Below are 21,909 nucleotides of genomic sequence, written 5' to 3'. Positions count from 1 at the left end.
AACAGGCAAGAATATCCATAGCTGAACTGTTGAGGATGATTTTATCACAATAACCACATGATGGGGACGCACTGGCTGCACTGGCTTGGATGCCGGATAAGCCAGTACTCGCATCTGAGAGGATTTGCTGTCCTTTGACTGCAGGGACCGTCTCTTCATGTCAGATTTGAGCGCACAAAAGGAAGCAGTGTCCGCAACCAATCCAAATGACCGCGATTGTGAACTGAAACTGTGTCACGATTCAACAACAATGCCGTTTTTTTTGCTTTTGTTTTTTAAAGGGATTGTAAAAAGCTTTATGAGCCTCATTTCAACAGCATTCATGAAAACAGCCAGCATTTAAAGTACGACAGAAGTACATACAACTACCTCAGGCAAGCCGCCAAGTCAGTCGGGCGACATGCCTGATGAATTTGAAGGCATCAGCTAATTTATCAAAAATCACTAAGCTTGATTCAAGCTGAGTGAGCGCTCTTCAGCTACAAACGCAGGTGATATAAGTGTTCACCGTGTATCGTTTAAAGCGGGGGTCTCAAACACGCGGCCCGCGGGCCAAATGTGGCCCGCAGGACACTAATTTGGGGCTCCCGCCTTGATATGAAAGTTTAATGTTAGTGCGGCCCTGCACAAGTTTGATATGGATGCTGTATGGTATCATGTACCCAGAAAAAATTATTACGTTTGATTAATGTTCATGTTAAAGGTTAAATAACTGTTAATAGTTATCCTCCCTATCCGTGTGGAAGTGGTAAGTTTTTGGCTATTTAAGTTTAAAGGAAATAACTTGAAGGCTACCGTTCAGGTCGCTAGCTCTCTAGTTAGCATGTGTCTCAAGACCCTGCAGTTGCGCAATATGTTGTAAATAAAAAGAGTATAAATGTGACTATAGTCGTGTTTTGTCATGTCTACAGGGATCTAATAATGCTTTGTTCATTTTAATCTGGAAAAAAAAAATAATTTGTCTAACCACTTAAAGTACGACAGAAGTTCAACTACCTCAGGCGAGCCGCCAAGTCAGTCGGGCGACATGCCTGATGAATTTGAAGGCATCAGCTAATTCATCAGGTTCACGGTGATAAACCAAAAGGAGCGCAGAACGACATCAACTGTAATTCCCAGTCAATGGAAACGTGTGGAACTCCAAAGAAAATGAAAGTTTGATTGAGGATGTTAAAAAAAAAAAAAAACCCGAGTGATTGATTCTTTGGCTGTCAACAGGAAAGCACCGATATTCCAATAGCCACGTATACATGGACCCAAATATTCCAATAGCCACGTATACATGGACCCAAATATTCCAATAGCTACGTATACATGGACCCAAATATTCCAATAGCCCCGTATACATGGACCTAAATATATATTCATGCTATAATTTGTTAGCTAGTGCATGTAAACAGTGCTTATTGGCGCAAAGATTTATTGGCTCAGCTGATGGCTGGGGCTCTTTTATGTGGCTACCTCCCGGGTAGCAGGCACAGATGAGGTGACCTTTCTAAAAGCTCTTAAGCGAATGCACAGTCGCTCTGATAAGGATACTGCCATCTATTGTACCTCACGCAAGGTCACACAAGGCACTGCTCGCATATTACATTGCTCAGCTTCTGCCGTCAAATCATCCTGAATTCTTCGGTCAATAATCAGAACATGGTGGTGTGTAGCCATTAGTTAAGGCAGGGGTCTCAAACTCAATTTACTTGGGAAGCCACTGGAGCTAGGGTCTGGGTGAGACTGGGCCGCATCAGGTTTCCAAAAAAAAACAAAAAACGCATTTATTAAAAACAGAAAAATGAATAAACTTTGCTTTGGTTTTGATTTTCTACAAGAAAAGCTGAAAACATTCCACTGTGTCGCGTGCTCAAATATCTTACTTTTTATTTTTCTACACAAAATAAGATGAAAAATAAATAAACAAATCAAGAATAAAGAAAATCAATCAATCAGTAATAAATAAATAAATATAATAATAATAATAATAAAACAGCAAATAATAAAAACTTAAGAAACCACATATAGTTGGTGGGTAGACAAATGATTTTTTTCAGATTAAAATGAACAAAGCATTATTAGAGCCCTGTAGACATGACAAAACACAACTATAGTCACATTTATACTCTTTTTATTTACAACATATTGCGCAACTGCAGGGTCTTGAGACACATGCTAACTCGCAAACTAGAGAGCTAGCGACCTAAACGGTAGCCTTCAAGTTATTTCCTTTCAACTTAAATAGCCAAAAACTTACCACTTCCACACGGATAGGGAGGATAACTATTAACAGTTATTTAACCTTTAACATGAACATTAATCAAACGTAATAATTTTTTCTGGGTACATGATACCATACAGCATCCATATCAAACTTGCGCGGGCCGCACTAACATTAAACTTTCATATCAAGGCGGGGGGGCTCAAACTAGTGTCCTGCGGGCCACATTTGGCCCGCGTGTTTGAGACCCCTGCTGCAGCGCCTTCTTCCCGATGCCAGGCGAGAAAACTCAAAAAAGTACACCTAAGAAATATACAAGACAAATAGAAATATGAGTTTAAAAATCCCATCATCCCATAAAGCATTTCACCCCAGCAGAGGAGTTCATCGGCCAGTGGCGGCCATGCTGAGCTCATGAGCTCCCTCTGGTGGCGCGCAGGCAGCGTCCCCAACTACAAGCGTATAGCACGGAACCAGAGTCCCAAAAGACGGCTCTTTTCCTGCATGCAGCGTTCAGTTCTGGCAACTGCTGCCATGTCGCTTGGAACCATGTGTTCTGGCTTCTGCCTTTCCAGTGGATCCATTCCTTTTGATGTGGAGAGCAGAGACTTGTTACATGGTTACCATCTTGTCTCCCACATCTTCCCACCCGGGGCCCCCCCCACACACACACACACTGGAGATGTCAAACCAGGTTGCGGTCCTGTGGTCTCAAAGTTCGCCAGTGAATTGGACTTCTTATTTTAGTTTGTGAACAGATTGCGCGTTAATTACTGTATGAGGGTAAATATGATGGACTGAAAAATAATAATAATAATAATCACGATGGAAAACAAGTGACACATGGCGTGATTAACGAGGATCGGCCACCAGATGTCTTTTACATGTCCAAACGATGCGTATATTTGAATGCATGTCGTCTCCACCGACGATTAGTCAGTGATGACTCTTTGTCACATTTTCTTTCGAACTTAATGTGCTAGCGGAAGAATGATTAATAGATAAGCCCAGTCCAGCTCGGAGAAGGAAACATTGGAGGCGGCCATTGGCTTTGTGCTCGGGGATCAATTTTCTAGGGCTAATCTCCTGCTTGTGAACCACCCTCTGCTTTTCCCTTTTTTCTCCCTGCTGCGGCTCACCCAACCCCTCCCACCCGCCTCCCTCCTCACCCTCTCTCTGTGATGGATCTCCTTTGACTGGCATAGCGCCGGGACTCGGCCATGCATGCAGCGCTGGCCCATGGGTGTAGTCTCTCTCTCCCCGCCGCTATCTCTCACTCCCTTCTTTGCTCAAGAAATATTCATTAATTAGTAATGGAAACTTTGCACACCAGTGCCGGTACTTTCTCTCCCGTTGCAGATAAGGAGCAAATGGAAGAGAGGAGAAACCTTGTGGCCAGGCTTGCTAGAATCCCGACAAGCGCGGCCAATCACAAAGCGTCAATCTCGCTCTTTTTTTTATGATTGCTGCGCTTAAACACACAGATGAACAAATGCGTACGACTTTGGCCTCCTCCTTTTTTAAAAGAGTCAAATTCCTTAACTCAGGGGTCTCAAACATGCGGCCCGCGGGCCAAATGTGGCCCGCAGGACACTAGTTTGAGGCCCCTGCCTTGATATGAACGTTTAACGTTAGTGCGGCCCGCGCAAGTTTGATATGGATGCTGTATGGTATCATGTACCCAGAAAAAATTATTACGTTTGATTCATGTTCATGTTAAAGGTTAAATAACTGTTAATAGTTATCCTCCCTACCCGTGTGGAAGTGGTAAGTTTTTGGCTGTTTAAGTTGAAAGGAAATAACTTGAAGGCTACCGTTTAGGTGGCTAGCTCTCTAGTTTGCGAGTTAGCATGTGTCTCAAGACCCTGCAGTTGCGCAATATGTTGTAAATAAAAAGAGTATAAACGTGACTATAGTCGTGTTTTGTCATGTCTACAGGGCTCTAATAATGCTTTGTTCATTTTAATCTGAAAAAAATCATTTGTCTACCCACCAACTATATGTGGTTTCTTAAGTTTTTATTATTTGCCCTTTTATTATTATTATTATATTTATTTATTACTGATTGATTGATTTTCTCTATTCTTGATTTGTTTATTTATTTTCCATCTTATTTTGTGCAGAAAAATAAAAATTAAGATATTTCGTTGGCAATTTCACTGCTGTGTTATTGTGCAATGACAATAAAGAAAGTCTATGTCTATGCCTGTGAGTGTTAAGTTGCTGTGTGATGATTTCAGTCTTCTATCTTGAGATGACAAGAATTACCTCCTGCCATTTCCAAGCTTGTTGTGAGTTTTCTCATTGGCTCCTGTCAAATAAAGACCCGGCCTGGTGATCATTGACTTGTTCGCTCCACAATGTATTTTTATGACATGGACATGAGCTGCTTTTCAAAGTACAAATCCGGGCTTAAACGCCAGTGCTTCTTACACACCGGAAACTACAGTTACAGATTAAATAATTTATTATCGTCCAAGGACTATTGCCCACAAGACATCTGAGCATTTTGTAATGGTAGCAATTTGCTTAATTAAATCAATTATAAATGTTTCACATTTTATATTGTAATACAATAAGGTCTAATCTGTCAATCTTGGCACTGCGCACAGTAGTCGTAGTAGGAGTTGACTTTCACTAAATCGCAGATCAGGTGGCGCTCGGCAGGCATGTCCGTCTCATCGGGCGAGAGAGCAGGGTACACCCTGGACTGGTGGCCAGCCAATCACAGGGCACATATAGACAAACAACCATTCACACTCTCATTCATACCTATGGACAATTTGGAGTCGCTAATTAACCTAGCATGTTTTTTTTTTGAATGTGTGAGGAAACCGGAGTACCCGGAGAAAACCCACGCATGCACGGGGAGAACATGCAAACTCCACACAGAGATGGCCGAGGGTGGAATTGAACCCTGGTCTCCTAGCTGTGAGGTCTGCGTGCTAACCACACGACCACCGTGCAGCCCTTACTCTCATTATGTCTACTATATTGGGGAATATGAGTGTAAAGTTGACTATAGGGGTGTTAGTTAATGTTTAGAGAGCTCTACTAATGTTCATTAATTCAATTTGGAGTAAAGAAAATTGGAGTCAAAAATTGTCAAATCATCGAAAATCTCAAGAGGTCAACAGTCTGACACACTGTGTCATCTTTCAAAGAACACATTGCTAACAGCACTAAATTCATCACACAGCAACTTAACACTCAAATGATTCATTCATTCATTCATTTTACTACCACTTATCCTCACAAGGGTCGCGGGGGTGCTGGAGCCTATCCCAGCTATCTTCGGGCGAGAGGCGGGGTACACCCTGGACTGGTGGCCAGCCAATCACAGGGCACATATAGACAAACAACCATTCACACTCACATTCATACCTATGGACAATTTGGAGTCGCTAATTAACCTAGCATGTTTTTGGAACGTGGGAGGAAACCGGAGAAACCCCACGCATGCACGGGGAGAACAAGCAAACTGATGGGTGGAATTGAACCCTGGTCTCCTAGCTGTGATGGGGTCTGCGCGCTAACCACTCGACCACCGTGGTGGCAGTAATGTGCAAGTCAGTTGTCCAACAAGCATCAACCAGTAAAGCAAGCCTGTCGTAAAAGTAATGGAAAAGTATTTCAAAAATCCTCTGTCGCTGACAAAAGGAATTAAACTACCGCATCACAAACACACCCTGCCATTCTAGGACCAATAGGGCGGCCATGAAAAGCGGGAATCTACTGTACTTGAAAAGCACATTACAATAGATTCCCCATGAGGGAGAACCAGACTCTCCCAGTACATAAATAAACAAAACTAAATCCCAACAGCAGCGTGGGGTTCTACAAGTGGAGGAGCTGTGGCCGAGTAGTACATAATGAGGGGGTCGGGGGGAAACAGCTCTGAGCGGCATTGGCGATGCGGGGCTGGTAGTTAGATGCAACGATCCATGCGAGGCCGCGGTCTCCGCAGACTCTGTGTCTGCACTCCAAGACGGCGAGTCCGGGAGAAAGATATCACAATTACTGCGAGCGCATTTGTGCCCTTTTGATAACATTTGTGCACGGCTGACTCCGTAAGTTCAAAATCCAAGCGACAGTTCAGTTTGCTGTCAGTAGGTAGACACAGCCCAAGACCCGTGGCTGTGGGGCGCACAGTTACTGTTCATCAGTCCACAATATATTGTTGGGCTGTATAATGTGGTACTTATCTGTGACGGGGAGGGGGGGGGGGCAGTAAATCTGGAACTGTGTAGGCAGAAATATGTTGTGATGTTTGGTGAGGTATGCTGGAAAAATTAAGGTAAAATGTCGGAGTGATGGACATAACTGTAGGTGAAAAAACACACGGCCCGCGGGCCAAATGTGGCCCGCAGGACACTAGTTTGAGGCCCCCCGCCTTGATATGAAAGTTTAATGTCAGTGCGGCCCGCGCAAGTTTTATATGGATGCTGTATGGTATCATGTACCCAGAAAAAATTATTACGTTTGATTCATGTTAAAGGTTAAATAACTGTTAATAATTATCCTCTCTATCCGTGTGGAAGTGGTAAGTTTTTGGCTATTTAAGTTTAAAGGAAATAACTTGAAGGCTACCGTTTATGTGTCTCAAGACCCTGCAGTTGCGCAATATGTTGTAAATAAAAAGAGTATAAATGTGACTATAGTCGTGTTTTGTCATGTCTACAGGGCTCTAATAATGCTTTGTTCATTTTAATCTGAAAAAAATCATTTGTCTACCCACCAACTATATGTGGTTTCTTAAGTTTTTATTATTTGCCGTTTTATTATTATTATTATATTTGTTTATTACTGATTGATTGATTTTCTTTATTCTTGATTTGTTTATTTATTTTTCATCTTATTTTGTGTAGAAAAATAAAAAGTAAGATATTTGAGAACAGTGGAATGTTTTATCAGAGCTTTTATTGTAGAAAATCGGAACCAAAGCACTGAAAAAGTTTGTGTTTTTTTGGACTGGTGGCCAGCCAATCACAGAGCACATATAGACAAACAACCATTCACACTCACATTCATACCTATGGACAATTTGGAGTCGCTAATTAACCTAGCATGTTTTTGGAATGTGGGAGGAAACCGGAGTACCCGGACAAAACCCACACAGAGAGGGTGGGATTGAACTCGGGTCTCCTAGCTGTGAGGTCTGCGCGCTAACCACTCGTCTTTCTATGTGCAATGAACATAAATATATAAACTAGATATATATTTTCTGTTTATACTAGAAGGAAGATGTCTGGGACTCCTTTTAAAAGCAGCTGAAAAAGTGTGATGTACGCTATAAAAGAGACGTTCCACCAATCCTACCGGGGCTCTTCTGGGAGGGAATGACCCAAGACAAACCAGTATGAACTTGGGAGAAATACCATGGAGCCGCTATTCCCACACACGGACATGCATTGCAAATTCCTATGCAGAAAAGATCAGAAGGGAGGAGAAGGCAGCCATTTATGATTTGCTTTGCAAAAAATGTCCCTGGTCAGAAGACTGCAACAGCTTTTGAAGGAAGAGAGAAGAATGTATTTGCATAAGAATTGATGCATACGGTATTTCGAAACTACGGAAAAGGGGGGGGGGCTGTTATTTAATCCAGCAGGGGTAACCACTTTATTTCCGGACATGGCCAATTTAGCATTACAATTAATTTCCTTATTGTATTAAATAAGAGTGTGTTACCGTTACATTGCGTTAACCGTGTCAGGACCCCCCCCCCCCCCCAATCCATACCCATGGACGGAACAGATGACTGGCACACTAGTTCATGGCGCTTGGTCAAAATTACAACAGAAAGGACTTTCACAGAACGCTGATCGAATGAGGGCGGACGAGAGAGGGGGGAGCGGTGCCGTTTCAGCTCGCCAAAAATCACAGAAAAATTAATTCACTTGGATTCTTAAACCAGGCTGACGAAAAATACCAAAGTGAAAAGTAGTTGACCTGGCAGTAAATATATAAAAAGTAATATTTATATAGTATAGCAGCGATATAAAACTACACTCGGGGTGCCACGAGACCCTGGCTGACAAAAGGGGCTCACTCCGTTCATGCCATTGTTCTATGGAACAAATGCACCAAGGAGCTGAAGTCAACGCAGAGTCAGCTTTGGAAGAAACCAACAGGGTCTGGCTTTCCACTGGATAAGCAATATTGTTGTCCGACTTGACCGTCTTCATTTTACCCCCGGAGGATTGTGCTTCCTATTATCCATTATTACAACGTTTTTTTTTTGGTAATGGTAATGGTTGAATTTCATTTGAACATGCATCCGATTACAATTGAATGCATCCCATAATCAGTTCACAGTTCCACATGTCCAAAAGGAGTAGGAGGAAGCAAAGCTTATTAAGTCCTACCCCTCCATCTGGTACTTTTTACAATCAGTAAAATCATCAGTACAATCAGTTACATTTGTTCACTTCCTGCTTTCCTAATATAGTTGAAATTAAAAATTTGAAAATTAAAAAAAAAAATTCAAAATGTTTTAAATGTTTAAAAAAAATTAAAAAAATTCAAAATTTTAAAATGTTTAAAAAAAAAAATTAAAAAAATTCAAATTTTTTATATTTTTAAAGTTTTTAAATTTTTTTATTTTTTTGATCCATGATCCTTTGGGTTAGGGTTAGGCTTACATTTGTTCACTTCCTGCTTTCCTAATATAGTTGAAATTAAAAATTCAAAAAAAAAATAATTTACATTTTTTTCAAATTTTTAAAGTTTTTAAAAAAAATTTATAATTTTTTTTATTTTTTTTATTTTTTTGATCCATGATCCTTTGGGTTAAGGTTAGGCTTACATTTGTTCACTTCCTGCTTTCATAATATCGGTTAAGTTTGTTGTTGTTGTTGTTTTTTGTTTTATTTTTTTTATATTTTCTGTCATGTACCAAAGTAAGTGGTGATATGAGCATCCAATGACATAATGGGTACCATAGTAAGTGTCAATATAGTGATATATATATATATATAGCACATCATGACTGGTTCAAGACTCTTCATCCTTGTATTTAGCAAACATCAACTGCTTGTATTGTTTCTTGCTCATCGTTGTGCATTGTTTGCTTCAGTTTGGGTTATGGAGGAGAGAAAAGCAAAGCTTATTAAATCCTACCCCTCCATCTGGTACTTTTACAATCAGTAACTGTTACATTTGTTCACTTCCTGCTTTCCATAATACGGTTTAAGGGTTTTTTTTGTGTTTTTTTTTTTAAATAATGTACCTCTTACCGAAGTACGAGGTGATATGACCATACAATGACATAATGGGTACCATAGTAACTTTCAATATATATGTCAATATATGTATTTTTCAAAAAGAAACCACATCTCATTCACCCTAAGTTGGTAATGATTGATAAATAAGTCATAAGAGGTCAAATGTACAGCATACATACATTAGCTTTATGCCTCACTGATAATGTATTTTCATCCGCCGCTGAGATTTCGCACTTTGTTCGGCTGTCCTTGAACGCACCGTAGTTGTGTCTGGTCTTCAAAAACGTGCCACGACGTCAACACAAGTTAATATGTTATCGTAACACCGTGACTGAAACAACAGCAGGCAAGCCGTGTGTCAAAAATAGACATTTTGATGGATGTATCAGTGCTATCGATTACTTGCGGTTTTAAAGCTGGGAAGATCTACTGTATCTGCACGCCTTACATTATCCTCGACCATACCATTCCGGCTTACAAGGCGACCTCGCTAACTTGAAGAGAGACAAATAAATCCAAGATGGCATCGTGTGGCTGCTCAACCTGTGGCACGGAAGATCCGGCAGATAGAAGATGGCAGTGTGGGTTGTTGGGTTTTTTGGGGGTTTTTTTACCTCTCCCCAGTCTGCCCAACCACATCCCAGAAGGTGTTACTGTCATTGTTCTATATCTATTGTGTTTTTCTTCTGCGTCTGTCTGTCCCTTCGTCAATCATGTACTGTCTGACAGCATCAGTATCGCACCACGGCAACAGGTGCCTGGGCTGCCAATCAGCACTGGCAAAACAACAACCAACCACGTTATTCATCACTTTTGGGGGATTTACACTCTCTGCAGGCAGCACTGGAGTTGGTTTGGAACAGGGGTGTCCAAGGTGTGGTCCAGGGACGATTTGTGGCCCATTAAAAACATGAATGAACAAGAAAACAAAAGTAAAAAAAAGCAAACATTGGGAAAAAAGCAACTTTCGTAAATAATTCAAGAGGTGAAAGTTGTAATCTAATGAGAATAAGACATTTTTACAAGAATAATTAAAGAAAAAATAGGTTTAATTTTGAAATATTAAAGAAAAAATTTACAAAAATAATTAAGTCATAATTACATGACGTTAAATTTAAAATGATAACAGCTGCAATTTTGCATGGTGGTCGAGTGGTTAGCGCGCAGGCCTCACGCCTAGGAGCGGTACAAAATTAATGAATGAAATGAATGAAGGCCTCACAGCTAGGAAACCCGAGTTCGATTCCACCCTCGGCCATCTCTGTGTGGAGTTCTCACGTTCTCCCCGTGCATGCGTGGGTTTTCTCCGGGTACTCCGGTTTCCTCCCACATTCCAAAAACATGCTAGGTTAATTAGCGACTCCAAATTGTCCATAGGTATGAATGTGAGTGTGAATGGTTGTTTGTCTATATGTGCCCTGTGATTGGCTGGCCAGGGTGTACCCCGCCTCTTGCCTGAAGACAGCTGGGATAGGCTCCAGCACCCCCACTGTAACGTTGGCTTTCAACAAATCAAATAATGTAGAACATAAACAATGTAGAACATAATTCCAAAAGATAAATATTGTACATAAGCAAAGTTAATAAATCACATCAGGGACCCTTTGAGCAAGTCTCTCCTTTCCTTGCAACGCCCCTTCCAGTGTGCAGGCCAACGTCACGGGTACAAAGTCAAGTGGTGTGATGTGATCCCGCATGTGTAAGGATGTGTAATATGTTCCCGATATTCCCTTATATTCTCCAGCCCTCCTCTCCGACTTCAAACGCGTCAATCAATTAAGACCTGAGCCAGACTCTCCAGGTTATTATGGAGAACAGTTAGGCCTGAACGAGCCGCCCGTTGAGGCATCGCAGTTTGATTCGGAGTCCACTTCGGGCACAATGTCCAATAAATGGAGACTCGTTGACGGGTTGGGCTTAGTCCGTCTCCGAGAAGTTCAAATCGACACGGCACTGAGCATGAATAAAAATGGCCTCCTCCATCTCTTGGTGCCGTTACTCTTACTGGAGAGAGGAGGGGAGTAAGAAAGTGGGGGCGGGGGGCGGGGGGCGGGCGTTGCACTCGCCTCGTTTCCACATGGTTGCACCTGCAAGCTGCAATTCTCGGCTGGAGTTATGAGCTCAGCTGAGATCAGGTTTCTATACCAACATCCGTTCTTGTTTATCCTCTGTAGAATAGCCAAGCGTGAATTGAGGCTTCTTGCTCCGTTTGGTCGTACCCCCCCGCCGCCCCACCCCGGCCCCCCACTCCCACTCCAAACACTAATGTAACAATGAGACCACACAAAACTAACATATTAATAGTAATATTATAAAGGGAAAATGTCGTTCTAGTAGCACAAAGTTGAAATGTTACATTTCAAAGTCAAAATATGCAACTATTTAGGCTATTTTATTCAACACACCAAAGATGGAAAAAGGTGTCATTGAATGAGGAGAAAAAGTCCTAATTTTATAGAATTATATATATATATATATAAAAGAAATATTATATTAAATGCAACCAAATATACGACAATATAGTTGGTTATACCGATATATCAGTGTCAAAATATACAATGAAGAGTTTAAAGAAGATAGAAATATTAAAAATGAGGTTGTGAAAATGTTAATAATATTACAGGAATAAAGTCAAAATATGCAACTATTTATCCTAATTTTATAGAATTTTATATATATATATATATAAAAGAAATATTATATTAAATAAAACCAAATATACGACAATATAGTTGGTTATACCGATATATCAGTGCCAAAAAATAAATGAAGAGTTAATTAAAAAGCATTTTTTTAAAAATTGATGGAGCAAAAAAATGAATTGCAAATATGAAAAAAAATCATCTGTGGTTTTACAAATATTAACAAAAACGAGATAATTTTCACAATAAATAGGTGGTAATATGATATTAATCGTAATATTATAAGGGAAAATGTCATTGTAGTAGCATAAAGTTGAAATGTTACATTTAAAGAAGATGGAAATATTAAAAATTAGGTTGTGAAAATGTTAATAATATTACAGGAATAAAGTCAAAATATGCAACTATTTACGCTATTTTATTCAACACACCAAAGATGGAAAAAGTTGTCATTGAAAGAGGAGAAAAAGTCCTAATTTTATAGAATTTTATATATTTATATATAAAAGAAATATTATATTAAATGCAAATATACGACAATATAGTTGGTTATACCGATATATCAGTGTCAAAATATACAATGAAGAGTTCATTAAAAAGCATTTAAAAAAATTGATGGAGTACAAAAATGAACTGCAAAAATGAAAAAAAAAACTATTACAACAAATATTAACAACAAATATTTACAACAAATATTAACAAAAACAAGATAATTTTCACAATAAATAGGTGGTAATATGATATTCATAGTAATATTATAAGGGAAAATGTCATTGTAGTAGCATAAAGTTGAAAAGATGATGGAAAAATTATTTCTTTTTTTATTTTATTTATACAAATTATTTATTTTTTTTAATTAAAATTAGGTTGGAAAAATGTTAATATTACAGGAATAAAGTATGTAAGTAGATAGTAAGTAAAAAAAATAGTAAGTAAAAACTATATTCGCTATTTTTTTTAACCCACCAAAGATGGAAAAAGTTGTCATTAAATGAGGAGAAAAAGTCCTAATTTTATAGAATTTATGTGATATGCTATTCAAATGACATTTTGCCTCATATTGCAAGTTTATTCTATAAAATAAAATATTTATATTATATATATATATATATATATATATAATATAATATATAATATTTTATAAATAAAAAATATATAATATTTTATATTATATATATAGTGTCTGCCCTGCCCTACAGGTGTTGGCACTACCAGTCTTGTCCGGCCGCCTCATCCGTCATAGATTTGAACATTTCCCCGGGGGGGGGGGGGGGGGGGGGGGGGGCGCGCCGACTTGGAGGGTATCCCCCCTGTGCCCACCTGACAAGCGCCGGAATCCGGATCATTTTTCAATGTACAACCAATAACGTATCATGACACGGTGATTTATGTTCAGGTTTTTTACTACACAAAAGCTCCGAGCCCCCCCTACACGTCCCGTTATCTTTTACAGCTATCACTCTTCAGGCTGTATAACCTTGAATGACTCCAACAAATGGTCTCGTGGGGGGTAAGGGGGTAAGGGGGTAGATTTCATTGTCATAGGTTCATAGAAAATATTTCTAGCCGGGACACTTTGTCTCCTCTCTAATCATCTAATTTGCAAATGCAACCAAATATACGACAATATAGTTGGTTATATCGATATATCAGTGTCAAAATATATAGTTCATTAAAAAGCATTAAAAAAATTGATGGAGCACAGAGTGACCTTTTTGTTGTATCGGGGTGTTGGCCCACTGCACATTATAAAAATATAATTTACTGCAAAAATGAAAAAAATCATCAGTGGTTTTACAAATATTAACAGAAACAAGATATTTTTCACAATAAATAGGTACTATTACGATATTAATAGTAATATTATAAGGGAAAATGTTATTGTAGTAACATAAAATTGAAAAGTTAAATTAAAAGAAGATGGAAATATTAAAAATTAGGTTGGGAAAATGTTAATAATATTACAGGAATAAAGTCAAAATATGCAACTATTTACGCTATTTTTTTCAACACACCATTAACAGAAACAAGATAATTTTCACAATAAATAGGTAATATTATGATATTAATAGTAATATTATAAGGGAAAATGTCATTGTAGTAGCATAAAGTTGAAAAGTAACATTAAGAGAAGATGTAAAAATTAGGTTGGAAAAAAGGTTAATATTACAAGAATAAAGTATGTAAGGAGATAGTAAGTAAAAAAAAATAGTAAGTAAAACTATTTACGCTATTTTTTTAACCCACCAAAGATGGAAAAAGTCCTAATTTTATAGAATTTATGTGATGTGATTTGTGATTCAAATGACATTTTGACTCATATTGCAAGTTTATTCTATAAAATAAAATATTTATATATATTATATGTATATAATATTTTATAAATAAAAATATATAATATTTTTATATTATATATTTTTTATAAACATTATATATGATATTATACATGATATTAAAATATTATATATTTTTTATTTATATTTATATATTTATAAAATATTATAAAATATTTATATATATATATTTTATTTATATATATATTTTTATAATATATATATATAATATTATATATATATTTAACATTATATATTATATATTATATATAAAAATATTATATACTATATATATTATATATTTTTTATTTATATTTATATATTTTTAAAACATTATATATATATTTAATACATAAATATTTTATTTTATAGAATAAACTTGCAATATGAGGCAAAATGTCATATGTATAGCATATCACATGTATGAAACGCCCCTGGTTGATACAATGCACTCCCTGCCAAAACATAAATCCAAAAATGTATATCCAGTTTATGCCACTAAAAGGATGGCTAAATTCCCTTTGAAGTCAAAGTTCCCATTCTCAGATTTCCATTTTTAAACCAACATGGTCTTCCAAGAATTCCTCCAGCTCCCAATGGAGCCGTAAAAAGACTCCCCTCACATATGCACTTGGACTTCCCGAGACCTGTAAACAGCTTTGATGTGATGTGAGCTCGCCTTTTGATGATCACGCAACTTTTAAAGTACATAAAGTACATTATACACTCACACACTCACTCAAGTCCGGGCATCATTTTCCCCAGATGCACAAGCACCAGACAGCCCCCTCACCTGCGAGCTCGGGGTGGATGAGATCGGCGAAGTCGGGTTCGTCCCCCCACCAGAAGAGCCAAATCTCCCGCCGACCCTGCCGCTGGCTGCGTCGCCACACGCTCAGCACGTCTGCCTTCAGGCAGCGGCTGAAGCTGCAAAGGATGGGGTCCTCCTCTGTCACCGGGAACAGGATGGGCGCAGACGTGGGACCCTGCCACACAAACCTCTTCCATTTGATCCCGGTCAAGTCCGCCTGGAGGAGAAGGGAGACGCTGTTAAGTGTGCACACTTGCAATTTTATAGCTAGCATGCTAAATTACAGTCTGGCTTATGCTGGGGCGGAGCGACGGTGGCGGAAACGTAATGTCGTGACAAAAGAAGTCAAAGCAGCACAGTTACGACTTTATGGGAATTGTGCTGTCGTCATCTAATTTGCATAATTGACACATGTAATTGTAATGGACGCGGAGATGAGCGGAATAACATCAAAAACACCAAAAGCAAAACAATGTTTACAAATTTTAAAAGCAGACTGCCTGACTGACAGGTGGGACGGCGGTCGAGTGGTTAGCGTGCAGACCTCACAGTTAAGAGAAAAGAATTGAAAATTTTCCGTACTTAAGGAAAACAGCAGTAGAACATATGTAAGTTTCAGGTAAATACCAGTTCCCGACTAAAAAAAAGGGAGATAAACTTCAAGCATAAATATTGTTTCCGGCTGCACGGCGAATGAGTGGTTAGCGTGCAGACCTCACAGCTAGGAGACCAGGGTTCAATTCCACCCTCGGCCATCTCTGTGTGGAGTTTGCATGTTCTCCCCCGTGCATGCGTGGGTTTTCTCCGGGTACTCCGGTTTCCTCCCACATTCCAAAAAAACATGCTAGGTTAATTGGCGACTCCAAATTGTCCATAGGTATGAATGTGAGTGTGAATGGTTGTTTGACGGCTAGACACACACGGAACCTACCAACAGAACGATTAGACTGATATCTTTCATCAGAAAAAAAAATTGAATTTTTTCCGTACTTTAGGAAACAGCAGTAGAACATATGTAAGTTTCAGGTAAATACCAGTTCCCGACTAAAAAAAAAAGTTTCAAGCATAAATATTGTTTCCGGCTGCACGGCGAACAAGTGGTTAGCGCACAGACCTCACAGCTAGGAGACCCGAGTTCAATCCCACCCTGCATGTTCTTTCTTTAAACTTAAATAGCCAAAAACTTACCACTTCCACACAGATAGAGAGGATAACTATTAACAGTTATTTAACCTTTAACATGAACATGAATCAAACGTAATAATTTTTTCTGGGTACATGATACCATACAGCATCCATATCAAACTTGCGCGGGCCGCATTAACATTAAACTTTCATATCAAGGCGGGGGCCTCAAATTAGTGTCCTGCGGGCCATATTTGGCCCGCGGGCCGTGTGTTTGAGACCCCTGATCTACGGGGTACGTAGCCGTACATACCAACCATCTATTCCTGGATAATTTATGCCGATACGGTGAGTTCATTCTCATGCCGTTCAGGATGAGTTAACACGCTGTCCCTCTGTATATTAAGCAATTAATCCATTATAATTCATGGGATGTATTAACTCAAGTGCGAATGCAGCGGGCCTGAAGAAGCCATTAGCTGTGGTTGTGGAGAAGCGGTGGTTTTTAAGATTGGGGGGGTTATATGTTAAGGCCTCTTCATGTGCCCGGGTAAATACACATCAGACATGGCGTGTAGTAGCTGCCATAACCACACATTGAAAGTGCTCGGAAATGCTGGGAATGCTGATAGGAAGAGCGCTGGTTAACCCTTAGATGCACGAGTGAGTGGACCCTACACTCTTACATAAGTGGCTCAAAAATCACCCATACTAGAATCAATTGTATGGTATTTAGTATTATATTTAGGACCACACAAGAATGATTTCATGTTAGAAACATCTTCATTTTTCACTTTTTTCCATCTTTACACTCATCTTTCCATCCAAAGGCAAGTTAAAAATGTGAATGGCATGATATCAAAAATATGTTTTTTGAGGAATACCTGGAATATGAAATGATAAAAAATGTTTCATTACAAAGATATTTCAAGAAAACAACTTGACCGCGTGGCGGCACGGCGGTCTGGTGGTTAGTGCGCAGACCTCACAGCTAGGAGACCAGGGTTCGGTCCCCGCCCTCGGCCATCTCTGTGTGGAGTTTGCATGTTCTCCCCGTGCATGCGTGGGTTTTCTCCGGGTACTCCGGTTTCCTCCCACATTCCAAAAACATGCTAGGTTAATTGGCCACTCCAAATTGTCCATAGGTATGAATGTGAGTGTGAATGGTTGTTTGTCTATATGTGCCCTGTGATTGGCTGGCGACCAGTCCAGGGTGTACCCCGCCTCTCGCCCGAAGACAGCTGGGATAGGCTCCAGCACCCCCCGCGACCCTCGTGAGGAAAAAGCGGTAGAAAATGAATGAATGAATGAATGAACTTGACCGCGTCATTTTTGACCCACTTATGGAAGGTTGGGGTAGTAACACAAAGACAAAAATTACTTAAAATGTATAAAAGATAAGTTAAAAATGTGAACGGCATGATATCAAAAACATGTTTTTCGAGGAATACCTGGAATATGAAATGATAAAAAAAATTTCATTACAAAGATATTTCAAGAAAACAACCTGACCGGGTCATTTTTGACCCACTTATGGAAGGTTGGGGTAGTAACACAAAAACTAACATTTCTTAAAATGTATAAAAGATAAGTTAAAAATGTGAATGGCATGACCGGGTCATTTTTGACCCACTTATGCATCTAAGGGTTAATACTCGTGATGTGTAACAAAATCTTCTAGCATAATGCCACTGGTAACAAAGTAAACGGTAGTAACCGGACCAAAAATTCTGGTGCCTCGTTTTGGTCCTCAATTAATAGGCAAAATTTTGAGACAGTGGCAACCCGGTTAGCATGTTTTATGGTTAACCTTGAAAATTTCCGCCACAATTTTGCGTCGGGTTTTGCGTGCATTCTCCAATTTACGTACAATATGCCACACGCGGGTCCAACGTCCTTCCTTGCTAGCATTGTATGCGGTAGCTAACAAGACAAAAATCAGAAGCAGATCTTAGCTATGTTACGTCGCCCCGTTGACTTTGAAAAATGTTCACACATTACGTTAAATCAATAAAATCAATTAACCGCACGATAATAAATATGAGCTTCATCATTTTTTCCCGACCTCGGTATATTGACATGTGCATTTGTTTTCCTCGTCTGGAAACCAAACAAAATAATGTAAATTTCAGACAGATTACCCATAACTTCAAACTAAATCCGGGTTAATTCTGCGTTTTCTTTTGTCACTATTCAGACAATAACATAGTGACACCAATTTCAAATCTGAAATACAGTAAACCTCGGATATATCGTATTCAATTGTTCCCACTGGTTTTGTCCGATATAAGCGAAATCCGTTATATGCGTATACCGGAAAATGTCCGTTTTATGCATATATCGGATTTATATCCGGTATAGTATGCGTAAATCGGATTTTATCCGTTATAAAAAGGCTCTTCCTTGACTATGTTTCCAATGTACCTGGACGCGCAGGCAACGCTGCAAACGCTGCAAATGACGTCGTATAGCGGCCTGTCACGATTCGGCGAATCGGAGCGCCACGATGCGGCCATCCGATATATGCGAGGGAAATTTAATGGAAATGCATTGGAACGGGACTGGAGATTTTGTCCGAAATAGGCAAAATCCGTTATAAAAAATCCGATATATGCAATGAATTTTTATTGGAAATGCATTACAGAAAAATTGGTTCTTTTTTATCTGTCCGTTGTGAGCGAATTTCCGATATATCCGAGTCCGATATATCCGAGGTTTACTGTATTGCGATTGACTGTGATTCTTATTTACGTGCAATCTTAGTTAAATCAATTGAAAGTATTTTTTCATCAAGTTGCTTAATTTAATCTAAAAAGGTCTTGGCATTCCAATTACAATATTGGGAAATTTCGAGTTGATTGCTCACATTGTCTAAGAATGTTGACAATAATACTGTTTTATCGGCAAAGATTTGTAGGACAATCATCATCCGGCAAAAATATGTGATGGTTGAAGTGCCTAATTATGACCTACTTGCATTACATACAAGTCAGAATCAAATCCAACGTGGCACTGAAGTCTGTATATAACCCAACACAGTTGTCTCCTTTCTAAAACACTGAAATATAAGCTATTGAACAGCGAGGCCTGTGAAGAATTCAAAAGTTGTCCCCAGAAGAACCCGAGCCTGTGGCTGTGCAAAGAGCTGCAGTGATTACTTCTTCCCGTTGGAAAGTGACAAATGTTGCACTGTACTACACAGAGAAAAACATGTGGGCTCCTTATTATTTCAAAAGGGCTGAGGGGACAATGGCTAGCACTGTGGAAGCTGGTCATAAACGGTGCCAGAAAACACCCCAAAAAATGTCACTGATTATTACCAAGCCCTGTTGGTACTGTGATTTACCAATTAATACTTTTTGCTGTTGCTATTACCGATATTGCAGTCTTGAATATCGGCCGATGCGGATATTGATCAGATAAGGCAAATCAGTGTGGAATGGTGGAAAAGAATGGCAAGACTCATAAATACTTTTAGTTCTTATCTCACAAAGTATCGGATACAAAGAATCCTACTACTACTACGAGAAAAGACAAAAACCCATTTAACTCATTCGCTACCAAAGTCCGATTTATACGTTTTTTTTCAACCGAACCGCCCCATTGCAAAGATGTTTTTTACGTTTTTTTTTTTTGCGTGAGAGGTGATGACGCAACTGCACGTTAGAGGAGCTCATGTTTGGTACAGTTTTAAGGAATGGAATGGCCTTTATTGTCATTATATATGATGTACAACGAGATTGGAGAGCTTCTCCTTTCAGTGCAGTAGTCAAGTTAAAAAAAAAAAAGTACAGTAAACCTCAGATATATCAAACTCGGATATATCGGAAATTCGCTCACAACGGACAGATTAAAAAAGAACCGATTTTTCTGTAATGCATTTCCAATAAAAATTCATTGCATATATCGGATTTTTAATAACCTATTTCGGACAAAATCTCCAGTCCCGTTCCAATGCATTTCCATTAAATTTCCCTCGCATATATCGGATGGCCGCATCGTGGCGCTCCGATTCGCCGAATTGTGACAGGCCGCTATACGACGTCATTTGCAGCGTTTGCAGCGTTGCCTGCACGTCCAGGTACATTGGAAACATAGTCAAGGAAGTGCCTTTTTATAACGGATAAAATCCGATTTACGCATATACCGGATATAAATCCGATATATATGCGTAAAACGGACATTTTCCGGTATACGCATATAACGGATTTCGCTTATATCAGACAAAATCAGTGGGAACAATTGAATCCGATATATCCAAGGTTTACTGTATTAATTTTAGCGCAATGATAAATGGGTCATAGTGCAAATAATGACTAAAGTCACATATGAGTGTATTGTAATGAGTTGTTAAATAAATAAATATGATTGAGGTAGTAACAGAAAAACAGTGAATTTTATCAGAGCTCGAAAAGTGGTAGGGATTGAACAAGTTAAGAATCCGGGCTATAGTTTTATCGACAATGAAGTGGCAGCTAGGCATAATATAGCGAGGTTTCGAGGTGCTCGTCGATTAAGCGTTTAAACCCCAATTCACTCACCGCCGAAAGGGACGAGTCATCTTTTGTTACACCTGATGATTTCTTGTTATCCCGTGGAAGTTTTCTCGTGTAACGCTACTACAAATGCATGACGATGTTGGTCGTGTTAAACTTCCCCAGTTCTGTGGCGCCAACGCGGGAAACTTCGGCATGACAAGTTTTACACTCAGCTGCAAAAGTCTTTTTCAGATTTTAACGTAAATACTGTATAGGAGTGCCAATATTGGAGATTTTAAACGCAGGATGTCAGATACTCTGCTACAAAACAGTGACATTGTTATTGTTATTGTTGTTTGTTGTTATTGTTATCCCTGCAGCGCAATTTCACTTGTAAAGCAAATGAAACTACTGACCACATCCTGTGGGAACTCAAAGTATGGACTTGAATACATTAACATTGCCGATGTGCATATTAATTAATATATTAATGAAAAGCCACTTTCTGTTTCTAAGTAACCTTTACCTCTGTATAAACTTGTACAGGAAGCATGTCCTGAGTTGTAGTTTAGTAGTAAGGGAGAAAAAAAAATAGAACGCTGCAAAGTACTACTGCGGTTCCTTGACATTTTAAGCCTGAATTACTGACTTATTTAATGTGCTGGGTTGCTGGAACACTAAGGGTCACGACCCCTGTGTAAAAGAGCGCTTGAATGTTGAGACGAACGTGAAACGAGGACACGGGAGCAGCTTGAAAGCGGCACGGACGCTTCATTTAAATGACGCTAAACCTGCTGAGCCTGATTTTGAAGGATAAGGCAACATCGGGATCCCTGTCGAGTATACACACACACACACACACAGCCTCGTGTACTTCAAGATTCAATCTACTTTCATTTGGGTAGGTATTACGCAAAGCAAGTTCACTCAAATAAGACAACAGAAGACTGGAAATGAGGTCGTTTCCAATCATCTTCAGCACCGTGATTTTACACAGCGATTTCCCATAAACGTCTTCGTATGTGTACATTAGGGTGCATCAAATTTGAATGGGAAATTTTTAAATTCATAATATAAATTTGGCTGAT

At 39.1% G+C, this 21,909-nt stretch overlaps 1 protein-coding gene across 2 annotated transcripts in view; it reads right to left on the bottom strand.

Annotated features, from left to right (window-relative positions):
- med13a (mediator complex subunit 13a) overlaps positions 1–21,909 on the bottom strand; it is a 92,310-nt gene that overhangs the window by 63,817 nt on the left and 6,584 nt on the right. For both annotated transcript variants that reach the window (XM_058088326.1, XM_058088325.1), the window contains exon 3: positions 15,201–15,435. In XM_058088326.1, coding sequence (XP_057944309.1) covers positions 15,201–15,435 — 235 coding nt within the window. The remainder of the gene's footprint in view (positions 1–15,200; positions 15,436–21,909) is intronic.

Source organism: Doryrhamphus excisus, chromosome 11 (assembly GCF_030265055.1).
Source record: "Doryrhamphus excisus isolate RoL2022-K1 chromosome 11, RoL_Dexc_1.0, whole genome shotgun sequence".
In the NCBI taxonomy this organism is placed as follows: Eukaryota; Metazoa; Chordata; class Actinopteri; order Syngnathiformes; family Syngnathidae; genus Doryrhamphus; species Doryrhamphus excisus.
This window is presented reverse-complemented; position numbering and strand designations above follow the sequence as displayed.